General features: G+C 41.5%; 2 protein-coding genes across 4 annotated transcripts in view; one reads left to right on the top strand and one right to left on the bottom strand.

The window, feature by feature from the left end:
• CADM2 (cell adhesion molecule 2) overlaps window positions 1-20,646 on the bottom strand; it is a 579,337-nt gene that overhangs the window by 395,160 nt on the left and 163,531 nt on the right. The window lies entirely within an intron of this gene.
• Window positions 1,050-19,056, top strand: LOC147654429 (uncharacterized). The gene is made up of 3 exons (XM_086879446.1): window positions 1,050-1,214; window positions 1,606-2,431; window positions 18,784-19,056. Exons 2-3 carry the CDS (start codon window positions 1,775-1,777, stop codon window positions 19,054-19,056), a joined length of 930 nt encoding a protein of 309 aa, XP_086735572.1. The 5' UTR covers window positions 1,050-1,214; window positions 1,606-1,774.

Here is a 20,646-nt window from a genome sequence, read left to right as displayed (position 1 = left end):
AAGAGCATGCCCTTTAACCAAATAAAAACATTTCTAAACTTACAGAAAATGCAGCCAGCTCTATTTTAAAGCAAACAAAAACTTTTCACTGTGGAAATCCAGTAGTACTGAATTAAATTCACAAAGATACGAGTTTACATCTAACTATAAGCATGAATAAATGTCTGTAAAGAAATGCATTTAATCCTGTTCATCCAGTTGTGCCTAAGTAGCTTGTTATAGAAGGACAGTGCCACTGTGGTGTGTGTCTCAGTGCATGCACATGTGAGCTTCCAGGGAAGAGACACTTTGGGCAGATGGCTAAGAATAACCTCATCACTGCCTTTTTCACACCTCTCCCAGTTAGTGATGAACTAATGATGGGGATGGGAGTTGGAGGTAAGCTCATAAACCAAAGCTCCAGACCAAAGCCTGGATATTGCTTCCAAGCAAAGTGAAGATAGTAATTTTCAGGCCTTGTTAAATAAAAACAAAGTGTATTTGGAAATGGCATCAGTGGAGAATACTGGCATTGCTGGTGTCTGTACACTGTTATTCCCATGGCTTGAATCTTCATACTGAACATTTTCACTTATTTCTATTCTTCAAAATACCACCCTTTACTTTTTGGCAAAAAAAAAATGAAAACAACAGGGCAAATGTAACTAAATTTCACTGAATGCTGATTTGGGCATTTGGGGATACAGCACATTTTGCAATTTATTGGTTGTCCTGGGTTGCAGTATATTCTATCACCATCCTCATGTACTGTTGAAACCAGGTGAGGCAGTGCTCCCTGCCTCCCCCCCCCCCCCCCCGGGCTACCTTCTGTTAATGGGCCCATCAATGCCCTGCCCCATGACTCATAGATAACTTCCCCCTGTATTGTCCCCTGTTAATGGGCCCACCACTGCCTTGCTGCATGACTCAGAGATAACTTCCTCCTGGACTGTTTTCTGTTAATGGCTCATCAAGGCCTTATCTCATGACTCACCATCCCATTGTGAGATGCTCCTCCCCGAGGGAGGAGCCAAGCATTCCATACTGGATATAAGCTGAGAATTCGAACACCACAACAGCCCTTACCTACAGGACTTCCAGAGGACAGGAGCTACTGCTGGACTTTCAACTGAAGACCAGACCCCCTTTCTTCCAGAGGATCACGCTTCAACAAGACCACCTCATCTGGACGACTACCATCACCCTAACAGGGTTCCAGGCTGTATTCTGACTCTGTCAGTGTTTTTGATATTATTGCATTTATTCTTTTTATCATTTTCCTATTAAATTATAATTCTGACTTGCGATCTCTCACTGGTTTGATTTCAAACTAGTACATATTTTGGCGCCCAACGTGGGGCATTAACCTGAGAGAAAGTCAGAATTGCAATTTCATATTAACAGAAACCTATCCACCATGGTGGTTGGCTTGTCTATATGGGTACTGTATCTTGCTCTCTATATTTTCCCTCACATGGGGAACTACTTGCCTGTTGTATTGCTCCTGTTGAGACCAGGGAATGGTATGAGAATTGCTTTATTGGTTTATTATGCTTATGGCATGATAACCTGTGAGGCAATGAATACCATTCGGAATATATACTCAATTTTGTTTGCTTGTCCTAGTCTGGGCTGCTACATCTGGGACCTTCTCAGCAATCGCACCCTGCCCTTGGTGGGAAGAGTGGAGAGTGGTTTCTTCCAGCCTTTCAGGTCAGGCACAGCAGTTTTTAAAAATATTGAGTTCTCTCTGGATGCCAAGGACAGCCTAGTCTTGCTGTTTTGTTTTCTCTGCATGGCCTGCACCATGTACACCATGCTTAGAAACAAAGCACTGTTTGGTGTGGTACAGCGTCTTCTTGAGGAGGAAGAGAAAAGAACCAAGAGCAGAGCAACAGCATCCATGACCACACAGACTGCCACAGAGGAGAAAGGAACCAAGAGCAAAGCCACAGCGTCCGTGTCTACGCAGACTGCCACAGAGGAGAAAGAAACCAAGAGCAAAGCAACAGCATCCGTGTCCACTCAGACTGCCACAGAGGAGAAAGGAACCAAGAGCAAAACAACAGCGTCCATGTCTACGCAGACTACCACAGAGGAGAAAGAAACCAAAAGGGCCATGAGCACCTCCACACAAACAGTCACCGAACCAGAACAGCCTAAACCGGTAGAAGTTGCCCCCATTCAGAAAAAGAAATCAAAAAGCAAATCAGTCCGCATAGTGACTGATGAGGGTGAGGCAGGACCTTCACATGCAGCGGAGGAGACAGAACCAGAGATTATCACTCGCTCTCTATCCCTAGGTGAGCTGCGTGACCTGCGGAGGGAATTCACCCGCCAGACGAACGAGTCCATCCTAACCTGGCTGCTCCGCATCTGGGACGCTGCAGCAAACGACACCATCCTGGATGGAAGTGAGGCCAGGCAACTGGGATCGCTGTCCCGGGATGTGGTCATTGACCAGGGGATTGGGAGAACCCAAGAAACTCTCAGCCTCTGGAGGCGACTGCTGACAAGTGTAAGGGACAGATACCTCTGCAAAGAAGACCTCCAGGTGCACCAGGGAAAATGGAGCACAATGGAACAGGGTATCCGATGCCTGAGGGAGTTGGCTGTGCTGGAGATCATTTTTACAGAAGATGAGAGATTTCCTAAGAGCCCAGATGGTGTCCAGTGCACGTCACAGATGTGGCTGAGATTTGCACGGCTTGGACCAGAGATGTACTCCCGTTACCTGGCAACACTGCAATGGAGGGAAGGTGAGGACAGGGTGGGTGTCCTGGCCAATAAACTAAGAATCTACGAGGACACTGTCACTGCCCCGTTTCGCACCCATGTCTCATCTGTGGAAACAAGGCTGGCTGAGCAAGTCCGGAGCTTGATTGAAGAGGGCCATCAGAAACTAAAAAAGGAACTTAAGGAAGAAATTTACCACGTCTCCCCAGAACCAACAAGAGTCTCTGCTATTAGGAGTAGGCATTCCCCAGCCAGGGAGAAAGGATACACTCCACGAGGTAACCTCTGGTTTTTTCTCCAGGAGCATGGAGAAGACATGAGGAAGTGGGATGGAAAACCCACCTCCTCCTTAGCAGCCCGGGTACGTGAACTAAAAAGAGGGACAACTACCACAAGGAGCTCATCTAGAGCCAGCGCCGCTCCGGTCTCTCGTGGCCAGAACATCAGAAGGTATAGAAATGATGATATGAGTGATCCTCTTGAAGGGACATCAAGAGCATATTCACCGGAGGAGAGCAACGTGCACCATGACCAGGATTAGAGGGTCCCTGCCTCTAGCCAGGTAGAGGAGAGGGACAACCGGATCTATTGGACAGTGTGGATCCGATGGCCTGGCACATCTGACCCACAAAGATATACGGCTTTGGTTGATACCGGCGCTCAATGCACTCTAATGCCATCAAGGTATGTGGGAGCGGAACCCATTTCTATTTCTGGGGTGACAGGGGGATCCCAGGAGCTCACGGTACTGGAAGCTGAAGTGAGTTTAACTGGGAATGAGTGGCAGAAACACCCCATCGTGACTGGTCCAGAGGCCCCATGCATCCTCGGCATAGATTACCTCAGGAACGGGTACTTCAAAGACCCAAAAGGTTATCGCTGGGCTTTTGGGATAGCTGCTCTAGAGACAGAAGGCATCAGACAACTGAGTACCTTGCCTGGTCTCTCAGACAACCCTTCTGCTGTGGGACTACTGAGAGTTGAAGAACAACAGGTACCAATTGCCAGAGCAACAGTGCACCGTCGGCAATACCGCACCGACAGAGACTCTGTGGTCCCCATCCATACGATGATTCGTGAGCTGGAGAGCCAAGGGGTGGTCAGCAAGGCTCGTTCACCCTTTAACAGCCCCATATGGCCAGTGCGTAAGTCCAGTGGAGAATGGAGACTGACGGTGGATTACCGTGGACTGAATGAAGTCACGCCACCACTGAGTGCAGCCATACCAGACATGCTGGAGCTTCAGTATGAGCTAGAATCCAAGGCAGCAAAGTGGTACGCGACCATTGATATTGCAAATGCGTTTTTCTCCATTCCTCTGGCAGCAGAGTGCAGGCCTCAGTTTGCCTTCACCTGGAGGGGTGTGCAGTATACCTGGAACCGATTGCCCCAGGGGTGGAAGCACAGTCCTACTATCTGCCATAGACTGATCCAGACTGTGCTAGAAAAGGGTGAGGCTCCAGAACACCTGCAGTACATTGATGACATCATTGTGTGGGGGAACACGGCAGCAGAAGTATTTGAGAAGGGACAGAAGATCATCCAGATTCTCCTGAAGGCTGGTTTTGCCATCAAGAGGAGCAAAGTCAAGGGACCTGCCCGGGAGATCCAGTTCCTGGGGGTAAAGTGGCAAGATGGACGGCGTCAGATTCCCACTGAAGTCATCAATAAGATCACTGCGATGTCTCCACCGACCAACAAGAAGGAAACACAAGCTTTCCTAGGTGCCATAGGCTTTTGGAGAATGCACATTCCTGAATATAGCCAGATTGTGAGCCCTCTCTACCTGGTTACCCGCAAGAAGAACAATTTCCATTGGGGCCCTGAACAACAACAAGCTTTCGCCCAGATCAAGCAGGAAATCGCTCATGCGGTAGCCCTTGGTCCAGTCAGAACGGGGCCAGAAGTGAAAAACGTGCTCTACTCTGCAGCCGGGAACAATGGTCTGTCCTGGAGCCTTTGGCAGAAGGTGCCTGGTGAGACTCGGGGTCGACCACTGGGATTCTGGAGCCGAAGCTACAGAGGATCCGAGGCCAACTACACCCCAACAGAGAAGGAAATTTTGGCCGCCTATGAAGGAGTCCAAGCTGCCTCAGAGGTCACTGGTACTGAAGCGCAGCTGCTTCTGGCACCCCGACTGCCGGTGCTGGGGTGGATGTTCAAGGGAAAGATTCCTTCCACGCATCATGCCACCGATGCTACTTGGAGCAAATGGATTGCCCTCATTACACAGCGTGCCCGTATTAGAAACCTGAACCGCCCTGGGATTCTGGAAATTATAACAAACTGGCCTGAAGGTGAGACTTTTGGATTATCTTCTGAAGAAGAGGAGCAAGTGACACGTGCTGAGGAAGCCCCACCATATAATGAGCTACCGGAGAGTGAAAGACGATATGCCCTCTTCACCGATGGTTCCTGCCGAATTGTAAGCACTAACCGGAAATGGAAAGCTGCTGTATGGAGCCCCACACGACGAGTTGCACAAGCTACCGAGGGAGAGGGTGGATCGAGTCAGGTCGCAGAACTTAAAGCTGTCCAGCTGGCTTTAGATATTGCTGAAAGAGAGAAGTGGCCGAGGCTCTATCTCTACACTGACTCCTGGATGGTAGCTAATGCTCTGTGGGGATGGCTGGATCGATGGAGAAAAGCCAACTGGCAGCGCAGAGGGAAACCCATCTGGGCTGCTGAGATTTGGCAGGACATCGCCGCTCGGGTGGAGAAGCTGATCGTGAAGGTTCGACACGTGGATGCTCATGTACCCAAAAGTCGGGCTAATGAAGAGCACCGTAACAATGAGCAGGTGGATCGAGCTGCCAAGGTGAAAATATCACAGGTGGATCTGGACTGGCAGCACAAGGGAGAATTATTTTTAGCTCGTTGGGCCCATGATGCCTCTGGTCATCAGGGACGAGATGCAACGTACCGATGGGCTCGTGAGCGAGGGGTGGACCTTACTATGGACAGCATCTCACAGGTTATCCACAACTGCGAGACCTGCGCTGCAATCAAACAGGCCAAGCGGGTAAAGCCTCTGTGATACGGTGGAAGATGGTCCAAGTACAGGTATGGGGAAGCCTGGCAAATTGACTACATCACCCTTCCCCAAACCCGTCAAGGCAAGCGCTACGTGTTGACCATGGTAGAAGCAACCACTGGATGGCTGGAGACATACCCTGTGCCTCATGCTACTGCCCGGAACACCATCTTGGGCCTGGAAAAGCAAGTCCTTTGGAGACATGGCACCCCTGAGAGAATCGAGTCAAACAACGGGACGCATTTCAAGAACAGCCTCGTAAGTACTTGGGCCAGAGAACATGGAATTGAATGGATCTATCATATCCCTTATCATGCACCAGCTGCTGGGAAAGTTGAACGGTGCAATGGACTACTCAAGACTACCCTAAAAGCACTTGGTAGAGGAACCTTCAAAAATTGGGAAGTGAACTTAGCAAAGGCCACCTGGATGGTTAACACCAGAGGATCCATCAATCGAGCTGGTCCTGCCCAGTCTGAACCCTTGCACACAGTGGATGGAGATAAAGTCCCTGTGGTACACATGAGAGGTATGTTAGGAAAGACTGTTTGGATTAATCCCACCTCAGGCAAGAGCAAACCTATCCGTGGGATTGTCTTCGCTCAAGGACCTGGTTGCACTTGGTGGGTAATGCGGAAAGATGGGGAAACCCGATGTGTGCCACAAGGAGACCTCATTTTAAGTGAGAACTGTGTGTAAGGTTCCATTGTATATATATATATATATGTGTGTGTGTGTGTGTGGAGTTTAAGGAAGGTACTGATTTGGAATTATGTAGATGGTAATAGAATAAGGGGTGGATTATGTCCTGGGTTGCAGTATATTCTATCACCATCCTCATGTACTGTTGAAACCAGGTGAGGCAGTGCTCCCTGCCTCCCCCCCCCCCCCCCCGGGCTACCTTCTGTTAATGGGCCCATCAATGCCCTGCCCCATGACTCATAGATAACTTCCCCCTGTATTGTCCCCTGTTAATGGGCCCACCACTGCCTTGCTGCATGACTCAGAGATAACTTCCTCCTGGACTGTTTTCTGTTAATGGCTCATCAAGGCCTTATCTCATGACTCACCATCCCATTGTGAGATGCTCCTCCCCGAGGGAGGAGCCAAGCATTCCATACTGGATATAAGCTGAGAATTCGAACACCACAACAGCCCTTACCTACAGGACTTCCAGAGGACAGGAGCTACTGCTGGACTTTCAACTGAAGACCAGACCCCCTTTCTTCCAGAGGATCACGCTTCAACAAGACCACCTCATCTGGACGACTACCATCACCCTAACAGGGTTCCAGGCTGTATTCTGACTCTGTCAGTGTTTTTGATATTATTGCATTTATTCTTTTTATCATTTTCCTATTAAATTATAATTCTGACTTGCGATCTCTCACTGGTTTGATTTCAAACTAGTACATTGGTATAGGAGTAGAATGGCACAAAGGCAGTAACATATTTAACTAGCACACATTTAGTCACCATGCCTTATTTCTGACCCACAAGCAAAATGACAGGTGCTCTTTCCTCTGCACATGGACTAATTTTCACCAAGGTAAAATGATTTTGTGTATTGCAACAGCAAATTTAGGTTTTATTTATGGATTTTTTTTTTCTGCTGAAGTTTCAATTAAATGAAGAAAAAAAAAAGATTCAAATTGCTTAGCCTAAAATTCATTTTGTGACACAAGTTTTTCAGAACTTTTTCAAAGATACCTGACATTTATTGTGTTAGGTAAGAACATTACAGAGGATTTAAAGGGAAGTTTTAAAATCTCTTGAACACATATGCAGAAGGGGGAAAGGGGAGGAAGTTGTGAAATTCTAAATGAAAGAAAAACCAGAACTGTCAATGCTATAATTCTTGACCTTTTGGAAAGCTTTGAAAGGTATAATATTTAATGTATTGGCATATAATAATCTCTTCTGCATTTACTACCTAAATAACTAAAGAGAAAGCTGCCATAAGTCCAGACAGTCCTTGTCCAGAAGATAAAAAGTTATTCTTTATTACTTTGTACAGCCTGGTTTTGTTTTGTTTTGAAGAGTCTAGATATGGTAGGGTAGACTAAGAATACTTTCTTTCTTTTTTTCATATTACTCTCTTGCTTATTCTTCTGCAGGACTTGAATCAAATAAATCTCTTAGCTTTAGCAAAAGGTTCTTACTCCCGTTTTCAGTTGCACTGCTTGTTTAGTCTATTCCTTTTTTACTCTGTGCATTACATCCTCCACCCTTAACTTTATGAAAATTCCTCATTTCTGTGATGCCTCATCCATCCAAACCTGGGGAGCAGAGCCCGTGGTAGCTGCTCAGGAGTGCGAATCGAGCGTTTCATGCCCAAAGCCATTACACAGAAATGACTGTCTGGGGTTGCATCATCAGCATTACTGCTGTAGCATGAAGGAGAAAAACAAAACAAGTATTAATGGGAGAGATGGAAGGACAGCAATGAACACAAAGACTTGTTAAATCACTGCTGCCGATTTTCCATGGCCTCCCTGTTTAAGGGAGTTATGCAAATCCACCCAACTATTGGCATGCAGGTGTTTCATCTCACATGGACCATTATGGCACCTCAGAGATTTCAGGGGTTTGTCATACACGGCTGAGTCAGGTAATTAAACTATTCATTGCAATTAAATAGCATGAATACTGCAGGATCTACTCCTTCTCTCTTTCTAAATTTCCAACAGAAATGCTGAAGTGTTTTAAAGGCAAAGAATTCGACCACCTTGCCCAACAGATGGCAGAAAACTTCAGGTTTTCGTTTGAAAAAGGTCAAGTAGAAGTCTCAACAAGGATACAGCAAAATATATCTGACATGCATAGCATAAAACCTTCTACTAGTTTTTCTATCAATGATTTCTCAGAAACACATTTAATAGATTTATAGCTTGAATACATACCTCAGCCATGGAAGAGTCTCATGGTTGTACAGCTTTCCCTTTTTAATTCAAATTTGATTAGTACATATTCCACAAAACCTAAATCTTCTGGAAAAAAGTATTCAAAGAAGTGGTTTCATTTACAATTCCTCCCTTTTTTTTTTTTTTTTTTTTTTCATTAAGTTTGACATTTTTGACACTATGCTGTATTACAGGCTATTAGCCTAAAGCAACGATTGGGTAGATTAGATTTTTAGTGAAACACAATGAAAAATGTGTGAAAAATTGAAATTACAAGCTTGTATTAGCAGGTTCTTTTCAGAGGGCAGCTCCATCTTGGCTGTACAATGAAGTAATAATAATTTCCCCCCTGCAGCTTACATCAGGGTAAACTGAAAGCCATATCCAACATGCCATGACACTGAAGACATCCTCCTCTTAAGAAACAGCTCTGTTTAAGCAAATATCAACATAAATATTTTCCTTTGGGTTTTTTCTCCACTGATGCTGGATAGAACTTCCTAGCCTCATTTTTCCTTCCCATGTCTGTTCCAGCAGCAGCCCTGGGACTCCCAAGTGGAGCCGAAACAATTTCCCTGCCCGTGTGGGGCTTGGGGCAGCACCTGAAACCCTCCCACACCATTCAGCCAGTGCCCTTTGGTGGCAGAGCAGGGAAGGGGCACCTTCCCTTCCCTTTGTGCCCCTGAAAAATTCCCCCTTCAAAATCTCAGTGCTTTAAGTTCACACCTTGCCTTACAGCTCAGAATGGTTTCTCAAACAGCTCATTCTCTGCAAGAACTCTGGCAACTAAATCTTGTTGCATTTCATTTTTCTTGTACTAAGAAAACATGCTAAAAAATCCAGGAATACATATAATATATACTACAATAAACTAGGATAACACAAAGCCAACATTTTTTGATTGAAAAAAAGCACTCTCCCAGCAGATTTTTTTTTTTAATGTATCAGTGTCTTTTTTGCATCGCGTGTGGTTTTAATATGGGAAAATGAATCAGCAGCTGATGGATGGATAGCACGTTCAGAAAGCTGATAAGATGGCAATGATACAGCCACTGAACCATGTCCCTACCATCTCATAACAATTTTCATTATAAAACAGACTTGCTTTAACTTCATAAGGGACATAACTGTTACTCTTTCTGGCAGAGTAAAAAGAAGCTCTGGCATTTTTTAAGTTCCAAGTTACACACAGCAGACTTTAATTCATTGCATTTACTCTTTTAAATTTTCAACAAAGTCTACCTGCTTTCCACTGCAGAACAAAATCCTCTACTACTTGCAGAAGGTGGCTACAAAATCTCCATGTTCTCCTTCAATCTGAATTGCAAAGGACAATTGGTCAGCCAAGCAGGGGCCAATATTCTGGGCAGCAGAGTCAGCATGAGGAATGCTGCCCTGCTGGATACGAGGGGGAAGCTATGAAGTACAAGGCAGCACATCTATTTTCCCAGGCAGGGCAATTCTTAATTAATCTGCAATTTATGAAGCTCTCCATGCTCCCAGGAGTCCTCCCAGGGAGCCTTTGCTTGGCTGGTATCTGGGGAGGTGAAAAAAATGCCTCCCTTGGTGCACTGTGCCTATGGCATGACACTGAAGACTCTGTACAGAACAGAGGAAAATAAGCACATGAGGAAGAAATTAATACCTGGAGCAAAATATCCAAATAGAACTGGGCTACATGAACTACATAATAAATTCTAAAGGAACTTCAGAATAAGGAGCCTGAGCAAACGTTGAATGGAAGGGGAGCAGATACACAACACTATAATGAGGCATTTAGCAAGAAAAGCTCTTCTCTAAAATCAAAGGCAGCAGCTGGCATTTGCTTTTAACTGAAAAGCCTGCTTTCCTTGACACAATATTTAGTTCTAACCTTTGCCTGAGCTAGTTATAAGGTATTTCCTAGAATTGGTGGTGTCACTTTAAACAACATCAAAAAGGAATGGGAAAGACTTTAAACACTGAATGTATTTTTTAGATTTCTTTCAATTAATTTTTGAACTATATGCAGTTAGTCAAATGTAAACATTTTGCTTCACAGAGAGGTTCCCTTGAAGAAAAGTATCCTCTGACACAAGGAAGAATCACTATCATGCCAGATTAGACCCCTGGCTCAGCAAATTATCCATGAGACTATCTAAAGCTCCACAAAATAGAGTATTTTTGGTTTTTAATCCATAAAAATGATCTTCATCTCTCTGTCATCACCTCAAGACTGACCCTCACTATAAATTCATCTTCCCTCTTTTCTCCCATTTTTGCAAAACTTCATTCTCCCACTCTGGGATTTCAGCTACGACTGTCCTGCTGACTCACTCTCCACACCCCTACTGCTTGACTGAAATACTATTTTCAGTATCTTTCCCTGGGATCAGATTACAGCATGTAGGGAATACTGCTACTCCTTCCCTTGCAACAACAGATTGAGTCCTGGACTATTCTCACTCGGATTCTCTTTGTCAATCTCATACTCACTGCTTATTTCTCTTTTCATATATTTCCACCGTTGTCAATACACAAATGTGTCCCTCTGGATGAATGCCATCTGGAACAGCCTTTTTGCATTGCTTTGCCTCATCAGCTCCAGCTTCTATTAAAATCTCCTTAAAACTGGAATTTTAAAATATAAATATATTTAATATGAACATTACACTGTAATTAAGGCAATAAACTCCCTTTGCTTCCTTTCCAAAAGTTACACACTGTTAATTTCAAAACCACGGTCAACCTCCAAGTGCTCACACGTGAAAATCTAACAATTCTCAGTTAGGAAAACCCACCAAAAAGAAAACCTGAATTTGTAAACACTAAGTTTTACATGGTCTACACATACATGGAAGGATAGATAGATAGATAGATAGATAGATAGATAGATAGATAGATAGATAGATAGATAGACAGACAGATGGATATAGATACATATAAGTAAAAGAGAAAAGCATGCTCTCCCTGTCAGAAGAAACAGGAAACAGCAACCCAACATGCTCCACTCCTTTTAAATGTTTCATTTCTCTTAGGCTTGTGAAGAATGCCATGCTAATAAATGCTGATAGCCTGTTTTTGCAGAAGCAATCTCCTGGTTCCAAGTGAGCGGCTGGAACAATGTTTTATCCCAAAACAGGAGGCAGGAGACGTCACTTGGACTGCTGAAGTCAGTGCCCATGTTACAAACATCTCCAGCAGGATGTACAGATCAGAGCCTGGCCAAAGTAACAGTGAAAAATTTTGAAACAATCCAAGAGGTTACACAAAAAGGACAGGATATTCTGTATTTTACTTGTTACTAATGGAATGCAGCCTGGAAGAAGCTGGGTTTATATCTTTTTGTATCTATGTATCTGTTAGCTTCAATCTGAACTGAATTTACACCTCACAGAGTGAACTATGGATGGTAACACTCTGGAATAGAAAAATTTTCCTCCTTATCTGCACACTTCCCCACCAACCTATTTTCCACCAAACTGCAGTCCAAGTTTCATCTGTTTTTCCTAAATGCATTCCTATCCAGCCACGTGCAAAGCACTCTGCCCTCATACACATTTAGATAAATGCACTGAAATCAGGGTACAGATGTTTGCCTGCTTTGCTGAAGCAGAGATGGTGGAGCTTTATCACAAATGTTTGTGTCATTGTTGTTGTTGTACATCTCAGTAATTTCTGATAGATATTGTACTTCACACAGTGTGCTGCTATTTCAGCTGCTGTGGATTTCCACAGAGAAAGATGTTTAAAAAGTAATGCCTATCAAAAAAAAAAAGATCATTAATAATTTTAGTTGTTATGCATTAAAAAAAATTACATTTTAATACAGGCAGTATTTTCTTTATAAGTTAATGACATATAAGATGCCTAATGAGATCTAACTAAGGTTTTAATTAAAAAAACTGAACACCACACTGATGACATACTCATACCCAAATTCATTTTACAATATAACTTCTGGGGTGGGGGGAAGGGGAAGAAAAGTAGCCTGAGATACATAAAATACTTCTAAAATGTAAATACCTACAGTAAATGGAGATATTTTATTGCTAACACACATTGGGAAAACATTTTTGGTTATCTTTTAATGTACTCAACCAAACATGGGGAGGGAAAAGTGCCTGGGTGGTTCAGCATCCTAGGACAGTATCAGAGCGCCTTAAATTTAATCATCAGTGTGGCAGATTCCTCTGTAACCAGGCTCTGGTTTCAGCTTCTGCAGAACTAAAATCAGCTGAGGCTCCCAAAATCTCAGGTAAAGCACTGCAAACATTGTAATGAAGCCTTAAATCTCACTCAGAGGTATGAAAAACCTCATTTCTGTCATCCAAAGTGTGGTACCTTTTAGTTCTGGGTGTTTCTACAGCTGAACCAAATTGCATCAGTTTATCCAGGCAATAAAATAACAGAAATTTAAAAAAAAAAAAAACCAAATAAACAAACCCAAACCTGGAGCCACAAACTGCTCCAGTTTGGCTTGCTGGTGGATCCACTGCATTGCATTTATGCAACCCAATTTCCCATAGTAAAGAGGACATCTTAGAAAATATATGTATGTTTATAGACTGGCCTAAACACAAAGTACAGCTCATCCTCACTAAAAATCAGATATATTGATACTGTACTGCATTATTACACACAAAATATGCCTACACAGATGGATCATTCTGTAAGTTTTCTTTTTAGAAAATCACTCCTTTAAATCAAAGGTGACGCGCTGATCCAGCCTACAGGATTTCTGTCTTGTTAAGAAAAATCCAGATATTTTGTATACCATTGCAAATAATCCAGTATTATATGGTCTACAGAGTTCAGAATAATGTTCCTAAAACAGATTTCTGACAAAAGCATCGACTTAGTAGAATAAGGGGAATTCTGTATTTGTCCTTATTCATGTGCTCCTAATAAGGCATAGGCAAAAAAATCTGCATCTAACAAGACACCACAGTTTGACTTGGCATTGTAGCAGCCCAGGTAAAAAAATTATCCTTTAAAAAAAAAAACAAAAAAAGAGAAAAAAAAATAAAAGAAAAAATAAAATAAAATTAAAAAAAAAAAAAAAAAAAAACCAAAACCACAGAAGGACTAGTTAGTAGTCAGAAACAATTCAAACTTTATTATTAGGCTATTAAAGATTAACAGCCCCAGCAATTTGGGTGAATATACCCTGAATCAAGCCCATCTTCACTATTCACACCACTCCTGTCAGTGCAAGAAGAGAATGAACCACAGAGAAATTTAAGCTCAGCTCAGAGCTGACTTTGTCTTCAGTAAAGCAAAACCCAGCATATCTATGGAAAATACAGCAGCCCTTTGAAGCCAAGAGGAGTGCTACAGGTCTCTGCCTGTGTTTCTCTTCTCCATATTGTCCCCAAAGCTCTAAACACTGAATAAAAAGGAAAAAAAAATATAAATAAATATAAGGGCTCCAGTCTGGCCTAAGACTTCTTCTTATCCTGACCATATAATTATATATTTTCTTTTCCTGTGTGTTGTGCTCCTACATGGTGTGAGATGTGTATGGCAACAGTCACATAGAACTCGCAACAGTAAACAAAAGTAAATTACTTTAAACCCATTAGGGCCCAGATGTATCCATTTACTGTCACTTGATTTTCTTGTCCTCTGCTTTTTTTATATTCTGGGTTTTTTATATTTATATAAAATATTATTTCTAATATTGTATTTATATTATATTTATATTTTTACATTTAAGCCATTTATTTCACAACATTTATTTATGCACACATAAATTCATTTCTACTTCCCCTTATAGCTACACCAATGAAAACTGAAGAAATCACCTTTGTGCTAAAGCATTTAATGCCATCATATCTTCCCTTTTCTATGGAATTGACAATGTTTGTTGATATGCTTATGTCCAAATTGTATATGTTCAGTGATTTTTATCTGAATAGACAAAACTGTGTCTGAGCATAGAAAAAATTTATAATTTTGCACTTTCAGTGACTTTTCTGACTGGTGTGTCTTTAGTATCTCAAATATTTCTTTTTTTTTTTTTAATTTTAAAGATATAAAAATCATTTGAATGTATTTGGTTGTGTGAAACATAGAATTTTTAAATTGATATGTGGTACCAGAACTTGTGTTTTCACAGTTCAGATTCAAAACTCTACTTTCACCTTTTCTCTGTGAAGAGCAGACAAAAATAAACCACTTTGGCAGGGATTTTGAGCAAGTCACTGTCTGGTTTGACCCACCTATGGCCCCTCTCTTGGAATTGCCTTCCCTGGACTGCCTGCCTTGTGCTACGTGGTAAATAATTAATTGGAAAGAGGCAATCACCACATTTTGATTATTCTCTGGTCTACAGGAGATGGGAGCAAATGGCATTTCCCAGCCACACATGGGCAGCCCAGCCTCCAACCAGGTGTTAAGCAGGAAATTTGATTCCACATAATTTTCTCAGCTCAGTTCATAATGATTTTTGATTTTTTTTCTTCCTCACCTGCAAAAGCAAACAAAATTTTAAAAGTGCAAAGGCCCTCAGTGGAGAAAGGTACAAAGGATGCAACTCAATTTATCAGTCTAATCCAGATCACGTGAAATCTGATGGATTATATGTGGTGGTTCAACAGGGAACATCTCTTGTAATTACTTGCTCACAAGCTTCCCACCAGCCAATAACTATTTGTCTTAATTGACAGTGTGTAATCCTCAAACAGATGAACCTTCCTCTTTTTCTGGTGAATGAATTCTGTTGATAAACCCTTTGTTAATGTGTTAAGAGTAAATCCAGAAATTACACATTAGTGGGATACAGAGACAAACTGCACCCCGCCCCAAATAAAAATCCTAACTGACCAAAGCACACAAAAGCAAGTTGTGTGTATCTCTATTCAAAAGCTATAAATTCTAACATTAACTACCTCTTTTTTCAAGCTTTAATTTAAGGACAGCAACATTAGATTACCTTCCCCTGGGGTCTTCATGGCAAATACACAGCTACAGAAACAAGAGCAGATTGTACATGGATGGAGGCAATGAATACTTGTAATGTGCTCTGTATCAAAAAGAAAACCACTCAGCCTTCCACCCAAAAATGTAAACAGAAAAAAAATGCACAACTCACAAGTCTGCTCTGAACAGTGCCAGACTCTGGCCACCCAGGAGAGCACAGGAATTGCCACGAGCCCCACAGCTAAAAGTCTCAGTACCAAGAGAAGACAACAATTTTCAAAGGGTCTATTTTAGAAAATACTACTTCCCCTCCACTGCTGCCTCTGGAGCATCCCGCTAATCCCATCGCCCTTCCAGGGAGAAGAGCTTTCAAGCTCTTCTTTCCTTTGCAGGAGACAACTACAGTAACAAACTGCTCAGCTCTCATAAGAAAAGCTATTCAGAAAGACAAATTGAGTTAAACCCTGATTGCAGATAAAATTTTATTAAATACTCAGCTAGAGACCAGTCTTTATGTGTTTAAATACAAATATTTTAAAAACTAACAGAAGTTACCCACAGATTAATGATTGGCAAGATCTCCTATAATATGTCCGTGTCTCAGAAAAATTAGTACTAGTACACTAATTACTAATATGTATAGAATGTGAACTTTCAAACATGCTGGTATAACTACATATTTTGTTTGAACTATTTTTCTTAAAAAATAATATTGAAACCCAACTTTTGGTATCTTTTTGGTGGGAATCTTTGAAGATCACTGTAAAGTTTTGAGTAGATGTACAAAAACTCTATGAGAAACACCCCCTCTGACCAATGCCTTATAAGGAAAGATTTTCTGTGTTTATGCTCTCTCATTTGTGAATTATATTTAAGTTTTTCAATCAGAATATGGGCCGCTTTCTTGACCTTAATTGTTACACATTTTTAGCTATGAAATCTTTCTGATATTTTCATTATCGCCTGTCTAATATCATCTCACCTACCTAGCTTTGCAATGCAGTATTGTCTACAGCCCCTGCGCCTTGGGGAAGGATTTTTCATTTCACATTGTTTGTTCAGACTTTAATGAGATTCTTAAAAGAGCAATCCCTTGGATTATAATAGAATCCCACCATAGATCAGTGGCTAGTAGGAAGTGTTTTGACATGACTGCTTTTGCAGAGAGGGAAATTTATGTTCACAAAAGTAGTCTAGATAATGAAAGGTGGAAGGAAAAGAGAATGAAGCAGCAACAGGCACTCAGATTACATAAAGTGTATAACATCAGAAGATATCAAGAAAAGGAGAATAAAAAAAACCCTCAGAAATGTTACTAGGAGTCACACTTTAAAATAAAATTGCTTTTTCCTCCCTCCTTTTCAAAGGACTGTTTTCCAAAATTACTGATAATGACAACTAGGACATACAGGATTCCACAAAACAAAAATGGGCAAATTGGCTTGAAAATCTGCTAATGAGAGTTGTACCGGTGTCTAGGATAATAAAATTTAATTTTAAAAACAAGGGACAGTTTTTTACCATTTTCTCTGAAATAGATGATTCCTCTTGTAAGAATCTAATGGCTATGACCAGAAACGGCAAACACTTAGTACAAAGTAAATCTCCATATCAAAGGAAAAAAATTACTTGGGTCCCCTCAATATACTTTTTTGGCATGTCTATTTTTAGACATGCTTTTTTTTGAAAATGTAAGTATCTTTTGAGGAAACAGAAATAATTAGCAGGATGCTGATAATAAATCACAAAATATATTTAATGGCATTATTTTATGAATTCATTAGTATAAAATATTGCTTTTGGAAAAAAAAAATGAAAACTGTCCAAACTTTCAGGCCACCTGTGGATTCAGCAAGACTTGGCAGGACAACAGAAACCACCAATATAAATGTTAACTGCTGTGATCAGCCCTGTGTTTAATGTCTCATGGTACTCTCAGAAAAATGAGCAAATCACTCTTAAAGCTAATGTTCCCTAAAGGCAAGAGAAAAATGGTATCTGGAACAGAGTAAAAATGGTTGTTTGTACTTCTTAACTAGTAAGTTCCAGATGATTTTCATAGTGATTTAAAAGAAAAACAAAACTAATTCTTAACATAATTACAAGCTTTTTTTATTCTTCTCTAACTTATCTTGCTTTTAGCAATTATTAAGCATCTATAATATTATACAATATGATTATTTTATACCAAAAATAATACATAATGTTATGACAGGAAGATTTTAAATCATTGAAGGAGTAGAAGACATCCAGTTTCCCCATCTTGTCATTACTGAAATAATGTAAAATTGTTATTTGCCCTTCTATTAACACCCAAAACTGAGAGCTGACCAGTTTACCAAGGGAGCAAGATAAGATTATTAATTTAACTGAGATAAATCACAGATTTCCTGAAATAATTAAACTACTACAATGTAAAATGTACAGAAAGATATGTGGATACATTAATTCACACACTGTGCATGATTCAGCAGATTGAATGTGAACACACCTTCACTTTATTGATTTTAAAACAGTTTGGAGCAGACAGCTCTCGGCAATATCCAGATCAGGCATGAATTTTAGCCTCCAAAATGCCTCAAACATAGTCATAGTCAAGCAACATCAAGTGCTCCCAGCTGGAGACATGCCTGCAGTAATTATGAACTAGCTGGTAATTAGGTGCTGACCAGTGCCTGCTTGATCCCAGCTCAACCTTCACTGCCCTCCAGCCAAGCTACAAATGGCAAACACGGGGAAAGGGGAAGGCACCAAAGAGTCAGAGATGGTTTAGTGGTGGGGTTGATGGCTTAAGTTTTAGCTTTCATATTTGCCAGATTCTGTACTGCATTAATGTATAACTCTGAACTTCATACAAAGTGTTAGCAAGTTCTCCTCACAGTTTGGTCAGACAGAACAATCCTTTTCCAGCCTGAGAACCAAGGGCAGCATTGCAGCTTCAGGCCCAAAAAGTACAAACAGCAAATTGAGGAGGGCAATCTGGGAGGATGGGACTTCATAACCTGAAGCTGTAATTGGACAATTAACCCAATGTATAAATGGAACAAAACTTATAAAAGTGTGAACACTCGTGACCGGGTGTCCACCTTGGGTGGAGCCTTGGCCTGGCTCCTGTACTGCCCAGGATGTATCCTTTGAAGGCCTTTTAATAAATATCTACTTTATTCCTTTAACTCTGTCCAGCCTCTGCTCCAGGTAGCCTCTCCAGGCATCGGGGTCACTCTTTAGAACACCTTCAGCCCAGAAACACCCACGGACAGCTCACGTGGGCTGCGGATGGAGCGCCCCACAGGAGCCGAGGTCTCAGAGCTGGCAGCGAGCAGAGGCAGCCGCGGGGCAGGAGGATGCTCGGGCAGAGCCCTGAGCAGATGCCCGGGCCAGGTCAGCGGCACAGCTGCTCATGGCAAGGCTCCAGCCGGCTCCAGGGAGCTCCGGGCTCCTATTAGCCTCCACTTGATCCCAGGCAAAACCTGGCCCTGCAAGGCGGTGCACCTGAGCTAATAAGCTCCTTCTGGATCCAAAACACAGAGGGAACAGGGGGATGAGCCAGCAGGAGCCAGCCTGGGTCCTGCTGGCATGGAACGGAGCCAGCACTAATAAGCTGGGCCCATATGACAGCTTTCATGCTGGGCTGTGCTGCACATCCCAACAGTGTGGGTGTTTTCAAGGTTTTTTTTCCATTATCTGCTGTTTTCCTGCTGACTGCCTGGCATGCCACCACATTAGTCTGGCCCTAAAACTGCAAACTGTGAGGGCAAAAATATGGAAAGGTCTCCTTCACATATAATTTGGCTAATCCTGGCATTAAGGAAGAAAGATTTGGACATTAAAATAAACGTGTGCATTTTTTTTTTCCCCTGTGATTGTGTATTTCAGCATTTTAGAAGCTGCTTCTGCCTGTAGCATGCGTTTAATACCACTTTAAAAATAAAATCTGTAATACTTCAGTGTTTAAGAAATATGAATGGCATTTTCATTTTGTGTTGTGCTTAAAGTAATCCCTACATTAAATGAGTTTATATAAAATATTCTCTGGTGAATTAAAAACTTTCCTGCGAGGAAATGTAGATTTTGTAGAAAATTTAACACAATCCTCTTATTTCCAAGATTATAAAAAAACACTGTTAAGAACCTGCCACAACTTCTGTTTTATTTTTACTTTGGGGAAAAAATACTGGGTTTCCTTTACTGGGCTACAAATCTTGAGGTAAATGCACAAGATATGCCAACTCATCTTTTAAATCTTATAAGCCTCTATCTGAGCTATTAACCTTTTGTTTTGTTTTGTTTTGTTTTATGGTAAAGTTTACCTAATTAATGCCTGGAATCCAATTATCCTACAATACATTTTAGAGCAGATATATTGCTTTTGTAAGTCATATGCAGCTGAGTTAAAATTTGTATTTTTTCCCCCCAATATGAAATGATTGTACTGCATGCTTCACTGCTCAACACTCCTATTTTCATCATAGGCTGGGGCTTTGGTAACAAACAAGACTAAATGGTCTCAAGTTGTGCCAGAGGAAACTTAGATCAGGAATTCCTCTAATCTGTAGGAAAAAAATTCTTCACTAGAAAGGTTATCAAGAATTGGAAGAGGCTGCCAAGGGAGAGGGTGGAGTCCTAAGGTCCTAAATACCATTCCTGAAGGTATTTAAAAGATGAATAAACGTGTCACTTACAGCCATGGTTTATTGGCAAACATGGCAATGCTGGGTTAATGGTTGGACCCAGTGATCTTAAAGGTCTTTGCCACCTCAAATGAATCTATGGTTCTGTGATTCCCTATTTTGAAAGGAGACTAATGCAATCTAAAAACAAGTCCCTGTGGAGAAGTATTATGGAAATTTATAGCAGATGCAATATCCATTTTGACCGAGGACTTTTTGGAAGATCTCCCTTTCATGAATCACAAACTGGAATCTAAAATTCAATAGAACTGAACTCTTAAGGGTTAAAAAAGCCCTGTTGTATTTTCTTTGCCTTGAGTGTTGCATTAAAATGAATATTATATGCAAAGCCAGCAAATTAAAAATGTAATACCGACTAATAAACTGCTGAATAAAATATGACTGTTTATGTGCAAAAACT

Source organism: Cyanistes caeruleus, chromosome 3, assembly GCF_971803275.1.
Source record: "Cyanistes caeruleus chromosome 3, bCyaCae1.hap1.1, whole genome shotgun sequence".
Lineage (NCBI taxonomy): Eukaryota > Metazoa > Chordata > Aves > Passeriformes > Paridae > Cyanistes > Cyanistes caeruleus.
Note: the sequence above shows the minus strand (reverse complement) of the source record. Positions and strands in the feature narration are given on the sequence as shown.

Bases quoted from the DNA above. Each gene is read 5' to 3' on its own strand.
- LOC147654429 (XM_086879446.1), top strand. From the start codon at position 1,775: ATGGCCTGCACCATGTACACCATGCTTAGAAACAAAGCACTGTTTGGT. The intron at 2,432-18,783 runs GTCATTGACCAG...GTCACTCTTTAG, and splicing joins GATCGCTGTCCCGGGATGTG to AACACCTTCAGCCCAGAAAC.